Here is a 21,271-nt window from a genome sequence, read left to right as displayed (position 1 = left end):
ATTGGATAAATTCAATTTCGAGTTCGATCTCGAACTTTATCTATTTTTTATCGAATCGAACTCAAATTTGAGATATTAAAACTTGATTAATTTCGAATCAAATTTCGAATCCGAATATTTTGAATCGAATCAAGCTCCAACTTCCAGCTATCCAACTCAATTCAGCTCGATTGCACCCCTATTTAAGAGAAATACAGACCCTCACCATCCAACAATGACAAGAGCCTCGTGCACTAGGCCACCATATCAATAGCTGAATGTTTTAAGGGCTAATGAGCGCATTACTCAACAACTATATACAGGAATATAAGAATAATGATAAGTAATACTTTTTTTTTTTTTTTTTGACAGAAAGCACTGCATAACGCTGTACGTAATCAAGCAAGAGCAGAACAAAGAAAAGCAAGGACAGAAAGGAACAAAAAGGGACTCGGCAAAAGCATTGAAGTGCACCATAATGTGAGAGAGAGAGAGAAACACTCGCTTACACGCAGGCAATTCCTTAATTTCCTATGGAGACGCATACCAGGAGCTGAAAGAAATCCACAACAAACAAGATGCAAACTATGCTAGTACTTTCTAAATGTTACTTATATGGTAGCAAATAGCAATAACAAACACATAACCCATAAAGTGACAAGTATCTCTATTGATTGAGAAAGACAGGCTTACAACATCCAAGTGTCCAAACCATAAAAAAGCTAAACCTAACCACTACTCAGGACTTCTCTCTGTCGCAAGCAAATGTTATCCTCCACAAGCAGACTGGATCTAACAATTCTTCACTCCATGGGTGGCAGTGTTTAATCAGCTCGATTTCTTATTGGAATCAAAAGAAAGCATATGATTTTCTGGCAAGCCTTCGAGACATCTGAAATGACCCCTCCATCATATGGCAGAGCTGGCTAGAGAAAGCTCATGCAGTTCACTTAACATCCATTCTTCTCCAGTTTGACCACCGAGCACAATTGCTCTTGTTCCTCCAACAACGCATGTACTGTGTCCCCAAGCAAATCGTGGCGGTCGACCAGGTACATTCAGTATCCTCCAGGTTGGCTTCTCTTCAGTTGGATCCAAAAGATAAAGCTGGGAAGCTGAATGAAGACCAGCCACTGACCCACCAAATATCAGGACCCTACCACCAGGTAGGCTCACAGCAACATGATCAAGGCGTGGTGGAGGACCAATTCCATCAGGATTTCCAGCACCCGGCATACCACTCCCAGTAATGCACCTCCAACAGGGTTCTTCTTCACTTAGATCCATGGTGAACACATCACTGGACCGCAGCCGAAGAGGCCCACTCTTAGCCAGACCACCAAACATCAGTATTTTCCTGCCATCATAGACAGAGAGTGAGTGGCCCAACCTAGAAGGTGGAGTCCAAGATGCTGGTATTTCTCTCCACATGGGTTTTTCCATTGTGACATCCAATAGGTAGGTATCACTGAGCAGGACACCAGAATCAGCACAACCTCCTGAAACCACCAACTTTGTGCCATCAAGTGTGCATGAGCTGTGCCACGACCTTGGCAGCGGAGGAGCAAGTCCAGAGATCTCACGCCATTCAGGACGTTGTGCATCCAAATCCAATATGAAGACATCATTGAGCAAGCCCTGCGTTCCACAGCCACCAAACACAACCAACCAAGATCCATTTAAGCAAGATAGCGTATGGCCCCACCTGCCTGGCGGTGCAGAGCTGACATTAACATACCTCCACTCTGGTTTACTGGCATTCAGATCTAATACAAAGGTATCATTCATCGGTTGCATGTTAACACCTTCACCACCGAAAAGAACAACCCTATTCCCAACAGCACAAGCACTGAAATTGCAACGGGATGGCTCCACAGCACCACCAACCGTCAGTTTCCTCCATGCAGCAGCTTCAAGGGTGGTTAGCTCTCTCGCAAGTCTTCCCCATCCTAGCCTTTTTGCTCCAGGTACAGTTTCTAGTGCACGAGTAGTTTCGCGGCCCCAAGCATTCTGACAAACCATTCTCCAAAGATCCTCATTCTTTGTTAACTCGTAAAGCCTCTTGCACACAGAACCAACAGAAGCAATATCTCTTGGAGATAGCCTTGAAAGGATTTTCTGAGACAATACCTCATCACTGAGTTGCAACATGCTACAAAATTCACGACATACAAGTCCATGCCCTGCAGAGATAGGTCGGCAAGAGTTGTCTACAGTGAAGCGGGTAGAAGGTCTCACACATTCCTTTGTCATGGAACCAGGCAATGGTCCCAGGTCAACATTTGTGTCCGTGAAGAACTGAATGCCCATAACATGGGTTATTGTCCCATCATCCCCATAGATTGGGGTTAGCTGCAGTCTGTTCATCAATGGAGAACCATCTTTCCTAAAATTCAACAGATCACCCCGGAATTCTATGCCTTCCTCAAGGCATCTTCGTATTTCAGCAACTACTGCAGCATCCACTAACGGATGCCTCCTTTGAGCAAATGGCCCTCTGCACTGCAAGAAGCGGCTGAAACAAGACAATGCAATAGATGAATATAATTCTTGAGGTTCTTGAGAAAAAGGTGATTGAAGATATGCCTTTCCTACCAAATAAAGTGGTATGGGAGGAATAATATCTTCTCAACAAATAATAGCTGGACAAAGCTGAATGATTCATATCTACTAGGTTTTGGAGATCCACATAACCAAATTCACCCATGATATGAGTTATTTGCTGGTTCACATTTAGAAAGGAAGAGCCTGAACTTGTTGTTATTCTTATTGTTTTTTGATGTACGTGCAAGTATGCATGCATGCTATGTATATAAAGTAGTTCTCAACATAAAATTACGACTAATAAGAGAGTTCAAACAAGAATCAGTTGAAATTTGGGCCCAAGTTCTAAACAGAATCATAAAATTAAATTTGTGTTCACTATGCCATGATATTACAAAAATATTGACATATAAATCCTAAAAATAATAATAATAATAATAATAATAATAAAACTATGAGAACCTGAGTACATCAGAACAAAAAGGAATTATGAAAAAGAACAAGCAAAAGAATCAGCTAGAAACCAATAAAAAATATGCAACGTGATAATGGCAAATTTTCCCTTTCCCTAATTTCATGGAATATTTTAAGCATTTGCTCCCTTTTCCCTTTCTATTCATGGACTCAAAAACTGCCAAAATGGAACATGATGACTCGTAGCATACCGCTCTGAAGTCTGAAGTGAAACTGACACCAGTGTGGGTGCCATGACACCGAAATCCAGTGTACCAGTATATATCAATTCCACCGGTCCATACCACTTGCATATCGTCATACTATAACAACTACTGGTACGTACATACAGGTATGTATTGTCTGTACTGGTACGTACATACAGGTATGTATTGTCTGTACTGATACTGTATCAGTACTGCACTGTTCTGATGGAGAAATGGTACATAGTCAAGCACTAGTATTTAAAATCTTGCATCTATTCATGGAATTTGTATTTGATAATTGATAGCCATCTTACTTATAGCTTCAAAAATGATGAAACAAATTCATGTAATTCACATTACTAAACAGATTATCCAGATAACCAAATTATGCTACAGTTGTAACCTCTGTTGTTAGAATCGTACGAGTCGCGAGTTGACTCATACGATTCGCGACAATTCACAGTGTGGCCGAGTCGAACCGGAATGAAGAATTGGGAAAAGAGAAGAACCGCACCTGAATCGTGAGTCCGTCGGCTGAATCGTGCGACTCGAGAATCGTCCAATACCGTCGAGTTGGAAAAGGTAAGTTCCGATGGTGGTTTCTCACCATTTTTGGAAGCCGAAGAGCCAAGGAATCAAAATAGATATCAGATTTTGTCAAAATCTGCTTTCAAAATTGGTTCGCACAAGCAAATCAAAGAGATTTCTCACCTTTGAACTCTTCTCTAGCTGCTTCAAGCCTTCGAAGATGACGGCGAGAAGAGGAAGAGGTCGCGTGGGGAAGAGAGAGCCTCGAAGCCTTCCCGTAAGTTCGCCATAGGTCCGGTAGGTTCTTCTTTCCCGTTGCTTTCTTTATTTTTCTTCCTTGGTCTCTCTGTTTCTCCTTCCGAAAGCTTTTTTTTTTTTTGATCAAGCCGAAGCCTTCTTCTTCCCCGATCTCTCTGTTTCTCCCTCGAAACCCAAAGCTTTTTTTTTTAATATCGGACCGAAGCCTACTTCCCAATCCCTCTGTTTCTCCCCTGTTTCTCTTCCCCGAAGCCACCCGAAACCCTCCCCTATTTCTCTTCTCCGAAGCCGCCCGAAACCCTCCCATGTTTCTCTTCCCCGAAGCCGCCCGAAACCCTTTGTTTCTCTTCCCCGATGCCGCCTGCAAGCCTATTTTTTTTTTCCCGATCGGACCGAAGCTTTCCCTGGCTGTGGTCCTCGTCCTTTTTTTTTTAAAGTGAGACTTCTCTCGAAGCTTCAAAACCGAGAGGCGAGAGGGGAACTGGGAGAGGTCGGTGACTTAAGAGTTAAGTCCCGTTCCGGTTCCGTTGCCACCAACAGGCAACAACTACTTAAAAATGACTCACCTTCTTTAGATAAATACTTATCCACTTAAATCCTCACCTAAAAAAATAAAAAATAAAAATCGTAGTAATAGTAAGATTAAGTTTTTTTTTGACAATTTTTTTTAACAATCTTTATTTTTTTAACAGGAATTAATTTACATACTTGCAGTAGAATTGTGTATTATTATTTTATTGAATAATGGCACCTAGAAAAAAATCTAAAGTCGTGGATCCCACTTGGAATCATGGTAAAAAATTTGATAATGGCAAAGGAGGCGATGGAAATCGATTACATCTTGTATGCAATTATTGTAACAAGAGTTTTTGGGGAGTGAATAAAATGAAAAATCATCTTGCGGGTACACATAACAATGTTTCTCCCTGTACTCAAGTTCCTGAAGAAATTCAAAATTTTTTTAAAAATTTGTTGGGGGAGAAAAAAATTTGGGTGATGATGTTGAGTGCTTTGAAGTAGATGAGCCAAATGCAAAAAATAAGGAAGAGAACTATGGATTCATTTATGATGAAAGGAAGGAGAAATGTATGTAAACAATGGACAATGAATGAAATGGTAAAAAAAAGAGAACCAGTGGTTAGAGATATTTGTAGATTTCTATATGGACATGCATTGGCATTCAATTTGGTCAAAAACCCTTTATTTGCTCTAATGATGAAATCTGTTGGAGAGTATGGGAGAGAATTGAAACTCTCTTCTTATCATGAAGCCAGAGTTACTTTCTTGAAGAAAGAGATGGAAAGTGTTATTGAATGTTTGATAAAATATAAAGATGAGTGAAAAAAATGGGATGTTCAATCATGTTCAATGGTTGGACTGATGAAAAAAGTCGATCTATTACTAATTTTCTTGTGAATAGTCCAAGTGGGACGGTGTTCCTCAAATCATTGGATACCTCTGATGTTAATAAGGATTCAAATAAATTATTTGAATTGCTTGACAGTTTAGTAGAGAAGATTGGAGAGGAAAATGTAGTTCAAGTTGTGACAGATAATGCCTCTGCTTATGTTGGCGCGAATAGACTCTTAGAAGAAAAGAGAAAGCATCTTTTTTGGTTTCCATGTGCAATCCATTGTTTAGATTTAATACTTAGTGACATTGGAAACATTTCAATTTTTTTTAATACACTTGGCAAGGCAAGGCAAATTATAGTTTATATTTACCGCCATACTTCGGTTCTTAGTTTGTTTAGAAAATATTCTAAGAACAAGGAATTGACAAGACCGGCGGTTACTAGATTTGCAACATCCTATCTCACTTTGAGAAGCATACTAGACAAGAAGATTACTTTAAGAGCTATGTTTGCTTCAGAAGAATGGACAAGGAGCACTTATGCATGCAAATTTGAGTCTAGAAAAGTTCAAAAAATTATATTGAGTGATAATAGATTTTGGAAAGCTACAAAATATTGTTTGAAGTGTATCCTTCCTTAGGTCAAAGTGTTGAGACTTGTTGATGGAGATGCAAAACCGGCTATGGGTTATATTTATGAAGCAATGGATAGAGCAAAGAAACAAATTGACAAAAATTTCAACAATGTTAAGAAAAGGTATGATCGGATTTAGGAGATAATTGACATTCGTTGGAATTTGCAACTTCATAGACCACTCCATGCGGCAGCATATTATCTTAATCCCAAGTAAGTCACACTTTTTTAATTTACATTATTCCATTAGTAAATTTTATTATTTTAAATTTAAATTTATTTTTTGATTCTTGATCTTTAGGTTTCAATATGATCCTAATTTTAATGTTGATGCTGAAGTAAAAATTGGATTGTTCAAGACAATTGAAAAAATATATCTAGATGTTGAGACGAGTCATCATTGATTCACAACTTGAAAAATTTAAGAAGACCGAAGGTTTATTTGGGATGGACATGACGGTATCAACAAGAAATAAAAAACAACCAAGTAATTATAATTTTAATTTTATGAATTCATTTTTACCTATCAAATTTAAATTTAATTTATCTTATTTTATTTGTCTAGCTCTATGGTGGGAGAGTTTTGGAGAACAGTGCAAAGAACTTCAAAGACTAGCAATTCGAGTACTAAGTCTTACTTGTAGTGCTATTGGATGTGAAAGAAATTGGAGCACATTTGAACATATTCATTCAAAAAAAAAAACCATTTGGAACAACAAAGATTGAATGCCTTGGTGTTTGTCAAGTACAATATTCAACTTGAGATGAGACAACAAAAAAGACAAAAAAAGGGAGAGACATATGATCCGATATACTCTTATCAGATATAGAATCAGATGACGAGTGGATACCTGAGCAAGAAGAGCCATGCTTACCGGATGATGTGTCTTGGTTGGATGTAAATGAATGTTTTGATATTGATGAGAGACCTAATAACAGAAGAAGGAAGAGAAGTATGCAAATTATTTTCTAATTCTTTTTTTTTAGTTCTTAATTTTTTTAACAATTGCATTATTTTCTTATTTGGCTTTGTTGATTCTTAAAATATTTTTGTAGGACCAAGAAACTTAAATGTTGATAGTAAAGGTAAAGGGAAAGAAAAGGTTGTTGAGGAAGATATTGAAGTGATAGAAGAAGATGAAGGAAATGAGGAAGAAGAAGAGAAAGAAGAAAAGAATCAAGAGATGATTATGCTTGAAGATGATGATGACGATGACGGCAGCAGCGGCGGCGGCGGCGGTGATGACGACATTAGCCTTGAGGATGATTGTGATGACTGAAGATTTTATTTAATTTTCTAAGTGAATAGTGAATTAGTGATACTTCATGTTTATTTCTAATTTATGTTTCGGACTTGGTATTATAAACTTATCTATACTTTTTGGACATCTTTTTGAGTATTCGTTAATTAATAGATTGGTATACATTTTGATTGTGCTTTTTGTTACTGAATCTTACGAGTTGAGTCACAATTCGAGTTAAGGCATGAACGATTCACGAGTCGAATCCCGATTTGACAACATTGGTTGTAACTAGGAAAACCTATAATTCCAACTGCTGGACCATGAAGAATGAATCAATAAATGAAGGGAGATAACTAATAAAACTCTGAAAAAGGATATAACATCCAAGTAGAATTGCAATAGCATCTAAAATGAACCAAAACCCATAGTTGGTAATACTATACTCCCTTGAATAGGGCAAATTAATTTCCTAGGGTTAGGAAAGTTGAAAGGTCTAGCAAAAAATCAACATTACAGAAGAAACATATGATATTAATAGAACAAAATATCAATTTGCTAATGGTGTTTTGAAGAATTGGTAGGTCTATGTACACTAGTATAGCAGTTTTTTCAAATTCAAATAATTTAAAAATCTACCATCAAACATGAAGACAATCTCATGTCAAACCGTCATTTCTAATTCATATTCCATAGGATTGACAAGATCAACATGAGATTATGTTCTAATTTCTCACAAAGGATGAACTCCAACATTCCCCCCTTTACCAAACAGACACCAAAAATAGAAGGGAAAAGGAAATGGAAGAGAAAGTTAAAAAAGAAAAGAGAATGAGAAAGAGATAACACATCTAAAGTAAACTCCGTATTAGATAGCATAAAATGATTTGATGTTAAATAAAATTCCAATGTAAACCTAAGTATCACACGTTGCTAACATATGAAACAACTAGAAATAGTTTGCCAATGTTCCTTTTACTTCAGGGAATTGAACAATCCACCTGTTCAGCACAGTCTCATAAAACTTGGGTAGATGGACCAAGTCAACAGACCAACTTGTCTCAAGGCATTGTTGATGGTAACAAAATGAAGCACTTACATAACATAGCAAATATAATTCAAATAAAAACCAACCATCACTAAAATATTCAGAAAAAACATAATTCTGTAACCCCATCATACCAGATGTGCCGAAACTAACTCTATAACTTACAAAAAAAAAATATATATATATACACACACACACACACACACACAGGAACACTTCCTCAATTTTAGCTCAATTTCATTTGCATCCTATGTACTTTAAAAAGTGTCAAGCTAGTCTTTCTAGTTATTGATATATTTCAATGTGATTCAGCCGTCAATCTCCGTTAATAGAATTTTATAAAATGATAAAAATATCCTTATCTTCATTTCCTCCTTCCTTCTCTCCGATTGATCCCCTCCTCCTCCATCGCCAGCATCCCTCTTTCTCCTCCTCTCCTTTCTCCACTTCTCTTTCCTCCTCACCCATTTCTCCTCCTCCCCTTCCTCCTCTTTCTCCCTCCTTTCTCCTCCTCCCCTTTTTCCACCCATTCCTCCATCTCCTCCCCTTCCTCCACATCCACTTCTCCTCATCCTCTTCCTCCAAGCCACCCATAAATCATTTCCCCTCCAAAGCGGTCTCCTCCACCTCCGTTCCTTCTTGCCTTCCCCATCCTCTTCTCCTCCTTGTCCTTCCCCATCCCATTCCTTACCGACAGCCCGTCTCCCATCCTCCTCTTCCTCCTCATCCTCTTTCTTCTCCTCAATCCTTTCTCCTTCAAACCAACCCATGAGCCCTACTCCTTTAAATGGTCTTCCTTTACATCCGCTCCTTCTCATTGGTAAAAAATCCTTCCCCCTTCCTTCTTCCTCCCTCATTTCTCCTCCTCCATAGCGACTCCCTCCACCTCCTTCAATTCCTCCTTATCCATTTTGCCTCCTCATCTTTCTCCTCCAAATCGGCCATAAACCATCCTTCACGACAACCCCTTCCACCTCCATCCCTTTTTGCCGGTAACCCATTCTTTCTCCTCTCCTTCCTCCCCATCCTCTTCTCCTTATTGTCCTTCTTCCCCTCCTCTAACCCATTCCTTATCGATGACCCTTCTCCCCTCCTCTCCTTCCACCTCATCCTCTTCTCCTTCTCATCCTATTCCTCCTCCAAGCCCACCTATAAATAAGGAATATTTTTGTCCATTAAGAGACAAATCTAACACCATTTGTTGGTAAAATGAACGACTGAACCACATCAGAACATATCGATAACTAGATGGATCATTTTTTAATACTTAAGATATAAATGAAATTGAACTAAAATTGAGATGATGTTTCTATATAAGCTTAAAGCTTAAAGACACTAAGCGAAACTATAAGAGATAAGAGGCAAAAAAGGGAGAAAATGAATTGGCAAGAAGCCCCAGAACGAAACAAGCTGAGGGCAATATTAGATTCAAAATGCAAAACATAACAGAAAATTTGCTAAAAATTGCACCAAATAAATTCTCGAATTGTAACTTGCATCCATCTACCTACTCATCATAACATCTAACTCCATGCATATTAAACCAGGAGCTCCTGCAAACCCTGTCTAATGGCTTAATCAGAAGTAGTTGATTACAGGACCTCATGAAAGGATCCAAATAAAACAGCTAATGCTAGTATTCTTTGAGTGCTTTTTCAGTACTATTAAGTAATATTATCGTTGAAGTTAGCATACTTGCAGCAGTAAGAACATGTGATTAACTCCAGGATTTAGGTCCTAGTCAATACCAGTCTGTACTAGGTGTGCTGGTTTGGACCAATGACCAAGTCTCAGGACAGGTCCAGTACCCTGATACCTGGTAACCAACTGGCCTCAGTACTTCCCCTCTTTGCAGCAACCAATAACAAGCAGGATGAGAACCGAGATCAGCCAGTTCACCAAAGAATATTTGGGACACCCGGCTGGCTTTGTTAAGGTGGAGAGGTGGAAAGAAGGAAGATGGAGATGAAAAGTAGAAGAAAGCTTATTCTGGAACGGCATCATAAGCTTAGATCTGCAACAGCACCATAAGCTTGATAATGGGCTCAAAAAGCTCATGTAACCATAACCACATAGGGAAAACAAACTAAACAATATAAAGAAGCACACCAAAACAAATGGGAAAAAAAACTAGGTCCACATAAGCTACCAGGATGCCATGGTATGGCAAGTCTTTCAATGTGAGCACTTGGTACCATATCAACCTGGGCCCAATCAATACAAGAATTGGGGACCGGATCTTAAAGCCTTGGTTCAGCTTGATATTAGTAAAGATTGAAGCAAAAAAAACCAAATAGTTTAACTAATCTTTAGCATCAAATTATCAAAGATGAAATAAACCACCACCAACATCGCAACTAAAGTCCTTCATGATCCAATCTGATAGACTCATAACCAATTACATAATCGATAACTGGTGCATTTAAAGAAAAGAGCAATTCCCAAAGGAACAACAAATATTACTTTCTTAAACCTGGGTGAGAGCATCCGCATAACTTTGCTGATGTTTTGCACAAGCTAATAGGTTGAATATCATGGATACCTTTGGTCCTTTTGTCGCATGCTGGTTTGGGCAAGGCAAGATGCAAGCAACAAAAACAATGCTACAATACACATATCACCTACACTGATAAAGTTATTTAAAGCATAAAAGGATCATCCTTCAAAAAGTTTATACTTCATCATCACAAAGAATAGCAGACAAATAGATCAGTAAAACTACTTAAGACGAGGAGATCCAACCTTACATCAAGGTGATACACAAGCCATACTACTGCACAAAACAAGTAAAGTAGGATCAAAAACCATTCAACACACAGTCGGTTGTGCCCATCAAAAAGCCACCAATGTTTGAACATTCTCCATGGTATTCACATCCAGTCTTTCCTCATACCTTCTCCAACCTCAAGCCAATTAGAAGACCACTGAATTGTAAGATCAACCATTTCTTGTAAACTAATCCCATCTAATTAAGAAGATTGCAAGTCTCATTTTTCAAGTGATGAAGACTCCTGGAAATACACTATCTCATATATCTCATCCAAATTGAAAATAGCCATCACAATAGCACCTACAATGTAGCCTCATTGAAATTTAAAAATTACGCCACACAAAATCTACAACTTTTGCTTAGAACACATTTGATCTGCCCTCTGTATCAATCACTGAACCGGCCAAAAGAAATCAGCTTCCAAACTGATCGCTGATTTGCTGTCAAGAGAATAACAGATACAGCCCAGATCAAGATATGGATCTGAAATAGCAGTAAATCTGCAGGATCTAAACATAGCAGGAGAATAAAATGTTGAACACTAGAAATAGGAGAAAGGAGCAGAATAAGAAGAAGAGAAAGGAAAGAAAGGATGGCCTGCGGCTTCTTGTTTTCCAACATAATTTGTGTACAATACTCAAAAATCACCACCACAGCCATCCACTTCTCCTTTTAATAAGTCCAACCATCCACCAGTCCTACCATAGGACTTAAATCTAGAAATAACCTGAACTAAACAGCCAACTTAAACATTATTTATAATTGATTAGCTGGCCCACTATTAAACTCAATCTAAGACTCCTAACCGAGACATACACTAAAAAAATAGAGCATCTAAATTACTTCGATAAGCCACAGATACTCTTTATGGCACTGTAGCATGAATAGTATCTCTTAGCAAAACCCTAGACAAAAAATAATGATTGGAAAAAAAAACACTGAAAAATATAATACATCAATTGCTTCCCCTGTGTAGATCTCACCCTCGAAATCTTCTGAAATCTTCTATACAATGTCCACAGCTCAATCTCGATAGTTTCATGAAGTCCTGCAAACAATTTCCTTGCAATAAATTCATTGGATGGCTGTTTTAGCATATCTTGATCAATGGAGCTGAGGACATCAATCACATGATAGATGACAAAAAGCATTGGATTTAAAAATTTATCAACAAACAAACCAACACAATGTCTAGTCTCAATATTAATCATTAAAAGAGATCAGGCTTATCTTCCACGACCAAATTATTTCACCATTATGAGGATGGCTCTGTGAAAACTAGTTCCAGGGTTTGTTGCTCCAATTGTAAGCAATCGACTTTCTGAATTAATCAGTCTTCAACCAAAAGACCTCTAGGTAGTTGATCATCAACTTTTTCATCATCATCTTCATCTTTCATTTCCATAAATAGGCATGAAGGGTCTTTGAATAGATCTTTGTTCACGTTTCATGCATCCTCTGTCTCCTTGCATCTCGAATGCAATTCAAAGCATGAAAGGCAAGAATTGCATCAAAAATAGTGGACACATTGATCATATTCTTCTTGTCGTCCACACCACTCATTGTATCATAGCAATCTCTCATCATGTTCTGCACTATGCACCATCTTACGGTTGTTGAAGAAGGCCTCAGACAATCAATCTCCTGCTTTGACATCAAATTGGTGTAGTGTTGTTGAAATTTAAAGGCTACATGATATAAAATCTGCAGCAACTTTGCTTAGGACAGATTTCATTTGTTCTCGGCTTTGAAACTGATCACACATCTGCTCTCTTGAAAATTACAGCAGTAGCAACTGATCCAGATCGTGATTCAGATCTGAAAATAGCAGTGAATCTGTTGGATTTAACCCCAGCAGCAGCAGGAGGTATCGGAGAATATGACGAAATGAAGAGCAAAGAAGAAAAGGACAGAGAGAATGACCTATGGCTTCTTATTTTCCAATATAATTCACATACAATACTCAAAAACCACTACCACAGCAGGATACTTCTCCCCCAACCATCCACTAATCCTACTACAATTGACTCTTAAATCTAGAAAAAACAGAAACTAAACAGCCAACTCAAACGTTCTTTTTAATTGATTAGCTGGTCCACTGTTAGATTCACACTCCCTAACCTAGAAACCAACTTGAAAAAAATATAAAGCATCTAGATTACTCCAGCAAGCCACATTTACTGTTCAATATACATTTATCATCCACATTTTTCCAACCAATGACATAGCTATCAACAATCATACTTAGGCCAACAGCGGGCTACAAAAACTTCTATGTCACAATAAATAATTTTGAAGAGATTTTGATGGAATTTTATGTTGGATTCTCCAGATATAAGAATTCACCATATATCGAAAGTCTTATAATATGTTCTCTCTTTGGGAGCATTTGAAAGTGCCTTATCTGCCCTTTTCATTTGTTCAATAGGAAGATTCTACAAATGTCCTAGTTAAATAAGGAATCTGAATAATTGATTTAGTTATTTTGTGGATTGGGGCTCACACCCCCTTATCTTATTGGAGGAGGTTCTTGGCTTGAGTCTTATGTAGAATATTCACAAGCATGTGGTCCAATTTTATTTCATCTGGGCGGGTCTTCCATCCTTTTCTCTCTGTAAAAAATGGAAAATCCTCTCTCTCTCTCTCTCTCTCTCTCTCTCTCTCTCTCTCTCTCTCTCTTTCTCATATCTCTAAATTTACTATCTGAGCTTGAGGAATTGTCCCATATTACAAAAATAACTATCTTTGAAAACATAAGAATGCTCCCCTACAATGGCTATCCACAAAAAGTCTGAAATAAATTCACAGTTATATAACTTTTTTCAGATCTAAAATTTGTTTCAGATCCAACCTGTTGTAGATTCAATCTTCTAGGCCATACCAACATTAACTGGTATTACAGCAGCAAGATTTGTATCAATACAATAATCATGAGGTGTGACATTGACAATATGAGTGCTTATAGAGTTCTGTGGTAAGTGACAACAGGAAGTCTAATTAGCAAATCAATGTTGTATTTGTCTGAATGAATGTGCGCAAGAAATCCTAGCAATATTTGGAGTGCAACAGGTGCAATGGGAGAATAGATTTTATCGATCATCTTGCATTCTCATATCTTGTGGTTGAAGGCCTCAAGAATAAATATTCCACACACTGTCCGATAATATGGAAATTATAGATTCAAAACCAAAAACATAGATGATCCCCAAATGAAGCACCAGACGTTGTTGGATCTGCTTGTCAATGTGCCATCAAAGGAACAGCCAGAGAATCTAACTGTTGAAGATACATTCCAATAAAACCTTCTATCTTCTTGATCAAGATACCAAGTTACCATGATCTATTCTTCATCTACCCTTTAAATTTAGTGTTATTAACATCCATCAACCAGTTAGAAAATTCAAGACCACTAATTGTGATGAAAGAGCACTAGTTATTTCTTCTCTTCTCTTCCTCAAACCACCTAGGTCATACAGCCTTTTCTCCCTCTTCTCTCATCTTTCTTCATTCAGAGTGTGAACCTTGGCGTAAGGTTGCTCATTGTGACCTAGAGGTCAAGGGTTCAAAATATGGAAACAAGCTTTCTGCATGCAAGAGTACGGCTGCATACATCTGACCCCTCTAGAGCCTCTGAACCGCATTTTTTCCTTCCTTCTTCAGCCAATTCGACGTTGTTAATACCCCTCCCCCCCCCCCCCCTCTTTTTTCTTCATCCTTGTTCTACACAGATTTGGCCTCTTTTTCATTTTCTCTTTACTTTTCCTCTTCATCTTACATAGTGCATGTTATGATCCCTCTAGTTATTCCTCCTTCTTTCTTTTCTCCATTCCCTAATTCCTTTCTCTGATCCTTTCCCCCCTCTAATCCCCTGATCCCTCTAATTATTCCTCTTTCTTTCTTTCTCAATTCCCTGATTCCTAATTCCTTTCTCTAATCCTTTCCCCCCTCTAATCCCCTGATCCCTCTAATTATTCCTCTTTCTTTCTTTCTCAATTCCCTGATTCCTAATTCCTTTCTCTAATCCTTTCCCCCCTCTAATCCCCTGATCCCTCTAATATTCATCTTTCTTTCTCTTATATCAAAAATAGACGCAAACTTCAGTTCTTCCCTTTTTAGCTGACAAACTTAAGACGAAAAATTCATGACAAACTGACAACATGGATTTCGCATTCTGCTATGATATTATGATAGATATAATGTGTTTTGATCGTTTAAATTGTTATCTTCGATAACAAGAATATTCCCACTTCGGTCTAATTAGCTTCATAAAAGATAGGATTGCTTCGTTCCCCGATTCTACAACTACTTCATCGTTCATAAGTTGTCTTTAGAAAGAGATAGCTCTAACATATACCATCGTTATGGGTATGAGCGTATCTTTTTGAAAGGACGATAGTGTTTGAATGAAAGATTTATCGAATCCCAAAAATGAAAGCTCGGAATCCAAGTAACCAACTGCAGCACCTTCCCATGTCCAATTCAAACAGTCAAGATTGATGGAACCAAAGCTAGCGAAAGGACAAAGAACCCAAAAAACCAAAGACAAGATTTTGGCAGCAGAAACAGGGCAAGGCACTCACCAGTTCCTCCCAAGCACCTCCTCGGCGCGGTAGCCCGTGGCCTCCTCGAAACCTCTGTTGACGTAGATGATGGGGCAGTCGGGCTCGAGCGCGTCAGTGACCACCAGCCCGCACGACGCCGCCGACTGAAGCATGCCCTCCACGGCGAATGAGAAGGCCCCGCCGCCGTCGCTCAGCACGAAGGCCGCCTCTTCCTCCTCCTCCTCCTCCTCCGCCTCCGCCTCCTCGCCGCCGCTCGGCCCCTCGGAGTCGCTGTCCCACTCCATCGCCACCACGAAACCCTAGATCCAGAAGAAGAACCACAAAGTCCTTCAACCCATCCTTGTAGCCGAAGGCAAAACCAAGAACGCGGGCGGGAGCAGAGCAGAAGAATCCAGGGGAAAGAAGAGAGTAGGAGAGATGGCGAGAGGAAGAGAGGGTCTCGTTCTTCTCGCTCTCGCTCGCTCGCTCGCTTTCTTTGGGATTTCGGAGTCTCGATGTCGAGGTGGGCAGGCAGAGGGGGAGGGGGAAGGGGTTAGGTCGAGGGGTAGGGGTGGGGAAAAGAGTGGGTGGAGGAGAGTGGTCTGGATATTAGCATAAACCGACCTTAAACCGGCGGGGAGGGGTGATTTAGGCGGTCGCATATAAAGGATTCGGTTGGTTCGCCGAAAGAAATTTTCTTTCCTGCTTCTCGAAAAGCTATAAAAAATTATTTTGAATAAAAATTTAATATATTTAATTAATTTTAAAAAATAATTTATTTTAAAATAATTTATATTTGATTAGATTTTTTTATAAAAAATTATATAAAATATCTATTATAATCAAGATCATACCCTTTTGCTCTTAAATATTATATAAATATTAATATTTTATTTATATTAATATTAATATAATATTAATATAATATTAATATATTATAATATTATATTAGATGATAATAATTTATTGTATTAATATAATACTAATATCTATTAATATTATATTAATATAATATAAATATTTTAATATAATAAATTTATTAATATATATATTAATATAATATTATATTAATATATATATTAATATATTAATATAAAGATTATATTAATATTAATAAATATATTATATTAGTATAAATATTAAAATATAATAAATATTATAATATTAATATTATATTTATATAAATATTAAGATAATATTAATATAATATTATACCACTATTTAATATTTTATCCTAACTATCTATTGATATTTTATAAAATTTTAATCATGAATCTTAAAAAATATTTAAAAAAAATATATCATCATTTTTCATATCAAATTCTATCTCTCTATAAATTTTTACTTCCCATAAAATATAGAAAGTGATTTCTAAGAAATTTTTTTTCCACTTCTTTGATTTTTTTCAACCAAACAAATCAAATAAAAAGCTCTCTCTACTTTTCAAAAGCTATTTCTTCCTCTATCCACTTTCCATCAACCGAACAAAACAAAAGTTACGAATGGCCAAGTAATACATCAACAAATTTCAATCACCATGTTTATTTTGCTTTACCAACATAGCAGGAGGGACAAATGGACGTGTTTTCTAATGTTATCTAAAAAAAAAATAAAAGCGAGCCCGAACGTGTTCCTGCTACATAATCCTCAGAACTTGATGTTGTAATTTTAGTTGCTGTTTTTTTTTCTTTTTCAGAAAAATCAATTTGGCATGTTAATCATGTTTACAAAGCATTCAACAGCAGATTCCTGTTTCATGTGATGTGATGTACATGAAAAGTTGTTATAAAAAACTCTTTTTTAGTTTCTACCAAAAAAAAAAACCTCTTTGCAGTTATCTTGTCTTGAAAATTAGATTATTTTTAAAAGACTGTGAGATAAAAGAGGAACGAATTTGAGGGAATGGTACAGCAATCCTTTTTTTAGATTTCAAGGTTGGGCCAGTAAAAGATTACTTAATGCTAGGACTAGATCTCTGAGAAAAGATTGTGTACAAAGAGGTAATAATTGTTTTTAGGTATTCGTCGAATAAAAATAATAGTTATTTTTTCATGGAATCACTGAACATACAATCAATAGCTGATGAACTTTTGATAAGGGTTATTATATGTAGCAAAAGATAAGAGATTACAAATATGTAACCTATTCTTTGTCCAATAGATAAATGAGTTTTTTTTCGAATTTTTTAATATAAAAAAATAATAAAGTTTTATATCACTGGATGATATTTCCGGAGATATATGATTATAAAAAAGACGTTCTGTAATTAGCACTATGCAAGCGTGCTATATCGAAAGTGCATGTGTTGCTCCATTAAATATGATTTTTTTGTTTTTACTCGTATGCATACATTAATTTTTTGATGGAACATGGGAAGGTATTTTTTGAGAAAATAAGTGAAATGATAAAGCATAGACCTACGTCTCACTTTATAAACAAATAAATATTATACCCTATAAAAATATTATTCATGATAAATGCTTCGTAAAACATTACAATGCGTCCATCCTCTACCTCCAAGAAAAACAAAAAAAATATCCATGGATAGCTTTTCTACGTGCACATACAATAATATAGTAAATATATCATTGCTAAAATTTGTTTATACATGCCATTAGTATTTGCATTTTCAAATATACTATTGCACGGTATATTTGATGTGCTGATTTTTTTTTTTTTTGATCTTGATAATAATCGAAGTGGAAGTAGAACAATATCTGATCTCATTTATCTCAAATGTAGACGGATTGAAATGATGATTATGTTTAAACGAAATTAGTGGTGATGGTTATATCCACTTGGTTATTATTGCACGTTTAAAATGATTATAATTACAAAATAACATGAGAAGTCGTCATTGTGCAGTTAAGTATGATTACAGTCGTTGCTGTGTAGTTAACGCACATCTTATCAATCTCGATGACGGCTATCAAAATTTCTCTATGAATAGGAGCAAATCGGAGACTTTTATGTAAGTCATTCGACGGTTCTCATGCTCTGCATTTACTTTGTCTCTTATGGATTCTTTGAATTTCAGTTGATCTAATTATCAGAGGATATTTTATTAGAAAAACTTTAATAAAATGATTTTTTTTGGGATCCATCTGTCCATCGAGGAGCTGTAACAACTACAAACTCGAGTCTTCATCGTATATTGGGAGAAGATCGATCTCACTGCCACCTCAGTCTTATCAATCTCACTCCATCTCATTATTTAGCAGCAACAAGACTCGGATGGATATCTTGATAAATAGACAAGGAGTAGGATTTCAATAGTTTGTGTCATGCTGGCACCGAAGCTAAGAACGAGCCACCCATCTTTCCTGTACGGCCCACAAAACACGGCGCGGCGCACCGATTCACAAAGCAGTGCTCAGAAAAAAGAAAAAAAAAAAAGGGAATAGAGTAGTGCTCAGCTACGTGGAACAGCTGCGCGATTCAAAGCCATCAGCAAGCATAAATTAACGCTGGTCATGCCGACGGAACCGCAGCAAGCAACTTGATCGAGTATGAAGGCATCAAGGCGACTTGTGCCTGCAGACCAACCGCGCACCATTCGAAAATATTTTGCAGATAATTGTGAAGAATTCGTATCCTTTTCAATCAAATCCCCAAGATCATATCTAAAAAGTGTTTGGTTAGGAAGAGTGGGGTCTGAAATCAAAATCAGAATAGATGATTCTCATTCCAATCATTTGGTTTAGAGGAGTTTCGTTCCGATTCCGATTCTAGAATGAAACGAAATGGCTCAATTTATATAGAACTCAATTCCTACTCTTCTCTACGAATTTAAATTTTCATTCTAATTCCGATTCTGCTTCCGATGACGAACCAAACGCTTCAAAAATTTGACTATTCCGATTCTGATTTCAAACTATTCTGATTTCAGTTGCGAACCAAACATCCCTAAAAATAGTGACTTTTTTAACGTGCAGAAGTGGTGCCTTTTTTTCAGTTGCATGCACAGCCATCAAAGCACTCCGAAAACTTCTATTCATCCGTCTACTGCATGATCCAATGGTTAATTTGCACGAAGGTGAGGTGAGTGCCTCTCTCGCACACAAAGATTCAACCTGTCTTTTTTCTGCTGCCTGCTTATGCTCACCGTCATCATAATTAAAATCCGTGACACTCATTATTTAAACCACCAACACCGCGGGAAGACACATAAAGATCGACAGCACTGTGGTCGGCCCAACAAACGTAACCTAGGGCAAAATTCTTTGTACATCGCCTATGATGCAGAAAATCAGATGCAGTAGGGCATCATTTGATCTAATTAGATCATATAGTTATATTTTTTTAATTTATATTTAATATTTATAATTTTATTTTTTTATTTAAATTTTAAATGATGATTTTTTTAAAAAAAAATTATGACATTCTGTGCCGATATTATGACATCATGTATTGAAATTATGATTTCTGCATAGGATGTCATAATTTTTATAAGATACCATAATTTGATTAGAATATTTTTGTCTTTAAAAATTTTATAAATTTTTTAATGACAAAAATATTCTTCTCTTTTTAAAATATCTTGCGAAAAAATAATGATATCTTGTTAGACAAGGACATTGGGCCGTGCCTGACACGATCTGTTACTAAACGAGCCGTGCTTGGCATGATTAGCACCAGGCCTAAGTCTGGTACGGCCCTAGACCCGATTAATAGTGCACCGTGTCTGGTACGGTATGTTGGCCAGCAGGCTTTTTTTTAAAAAAAATTACAAACAAGCTATGCCGGGTACAGCCCATTTGTGCCCATTACGGGCAGTGCTAAGCACGGGCCGTTTGAGGCTGTTACAAGCCGAGCCTAGCACGATCCAGGCCCGTTTCAGCCCATAACGATAAAAAACGACTATTTTTTTATTTTTTTTACTTTTTTACCTCTCCTAACAGCCATAAACCGACTATTTTGAGGGGTATTTTGAGAAAAAAATTTATGGATTTTTATATATAGCCCCCTCCTCTTCCATTCTCACCACACCAAATCTACTCTTCTCCCTTCCCTGCTACTACTATTTCTCTCTTCTAGCAATATTGTAAGTATTCTAGCAATTTAATTTTTAGTTTGTATTTAGCAAGTGTTCAAGTACTACACAAGAGGAGGTCCTTGTTAGAAGCACAAGAGGAGATCCTTGTCGAGGAATATAAGAACAAGCTCACAAATCTTAGCGTTGCCTCTATTTAATTCCTCTACCTCTACTCAATTCCTCCATTTTTGATTAGTTTTTATTTTTTGATTCATAAATTTTGAAATGACATCTTATGATGAGAGTCATTTTGGCGTTCTCTCTGTTTTCGAGAGAGAGAAAACTAATCCCATTGCTCCTCCTCCCTCTGAAACTACTCAAGGTCAAACCTCTTCCCATAAGAAGACTAATGCAGTTTGGGAGGATTTTGAAAGAGTTCTTGTTGACGGAGTCTGAAAAACAAAATATAAAAAATATGCTATATTTTATAGTTGTGCCAGTAGTAGGGGAACTGACTATTTGAGGAGATATCAAGATAGTCATAGGATGAGTGACTCTCATCTTCAAAGTATCCTCAATATACAAGGGAGATTTCTGATAGGTAATTTTGCATATAATCACGAAAATCAAAGAAAAGTACTAGTTAAATGGATAGTTAGGGATGAATCGTCTTTTGATTTATGTGAATCTTTTAATTTTAAAGAATATGTTCAATTAACCCTACAGCCTGCTTATAAAAGA

At 37.0% G+C, this 21,271-nt stretch overlaps 1 protein-coding gene across 1 annotated transcript; it reads right to left on the bottom strand.

Moving 5' to 3' along the window:
- Positions 1–555: 555 nt before the first annotated feature.
- On the bottom strand, positions 556–16,149 carry LOC105050805 (adagio-like protein 1). The gene is made up of 2 exons (XM_010930964.4): positions 15,595–16,149; positions 556–2,494 (listed from the first exon to the last, which is right to left on the bottom strand). The coding sequence occupies exons 1-2, from the start codon at positions 15,858–15,860 to the stop codon at positions 889–891; spliced, it is 1,872 nt and encodes a 623-aa protein (XP_010929266.1). The 5' UTR covers positions 15,861–16,149; the 3' UTR covers positions 556–888.
- Between the last annotated feature and the right edge of the window lie 5,122 nt (positions 16,150–21,271).

The sequence above is a fragment of the Elaeis guineensis genome, chromosome 8 (assembly GCF_000442705.2).
Source record: "Elaeis guineensis isolate ETL-2024a chromosome 8, EG11, whole genome shotgun sequence".
Taxonomy (NCBI): domain Eukaryota; kingdom Viridiplantae; phylum Streptophyta; class Magnoliopsida; order Arecales; family Arecaceae; genus Elaeis; species Elaeis guineensis.
This window is presented reverse-complemented; position numbering and strand designations above follow the sequence as displayed.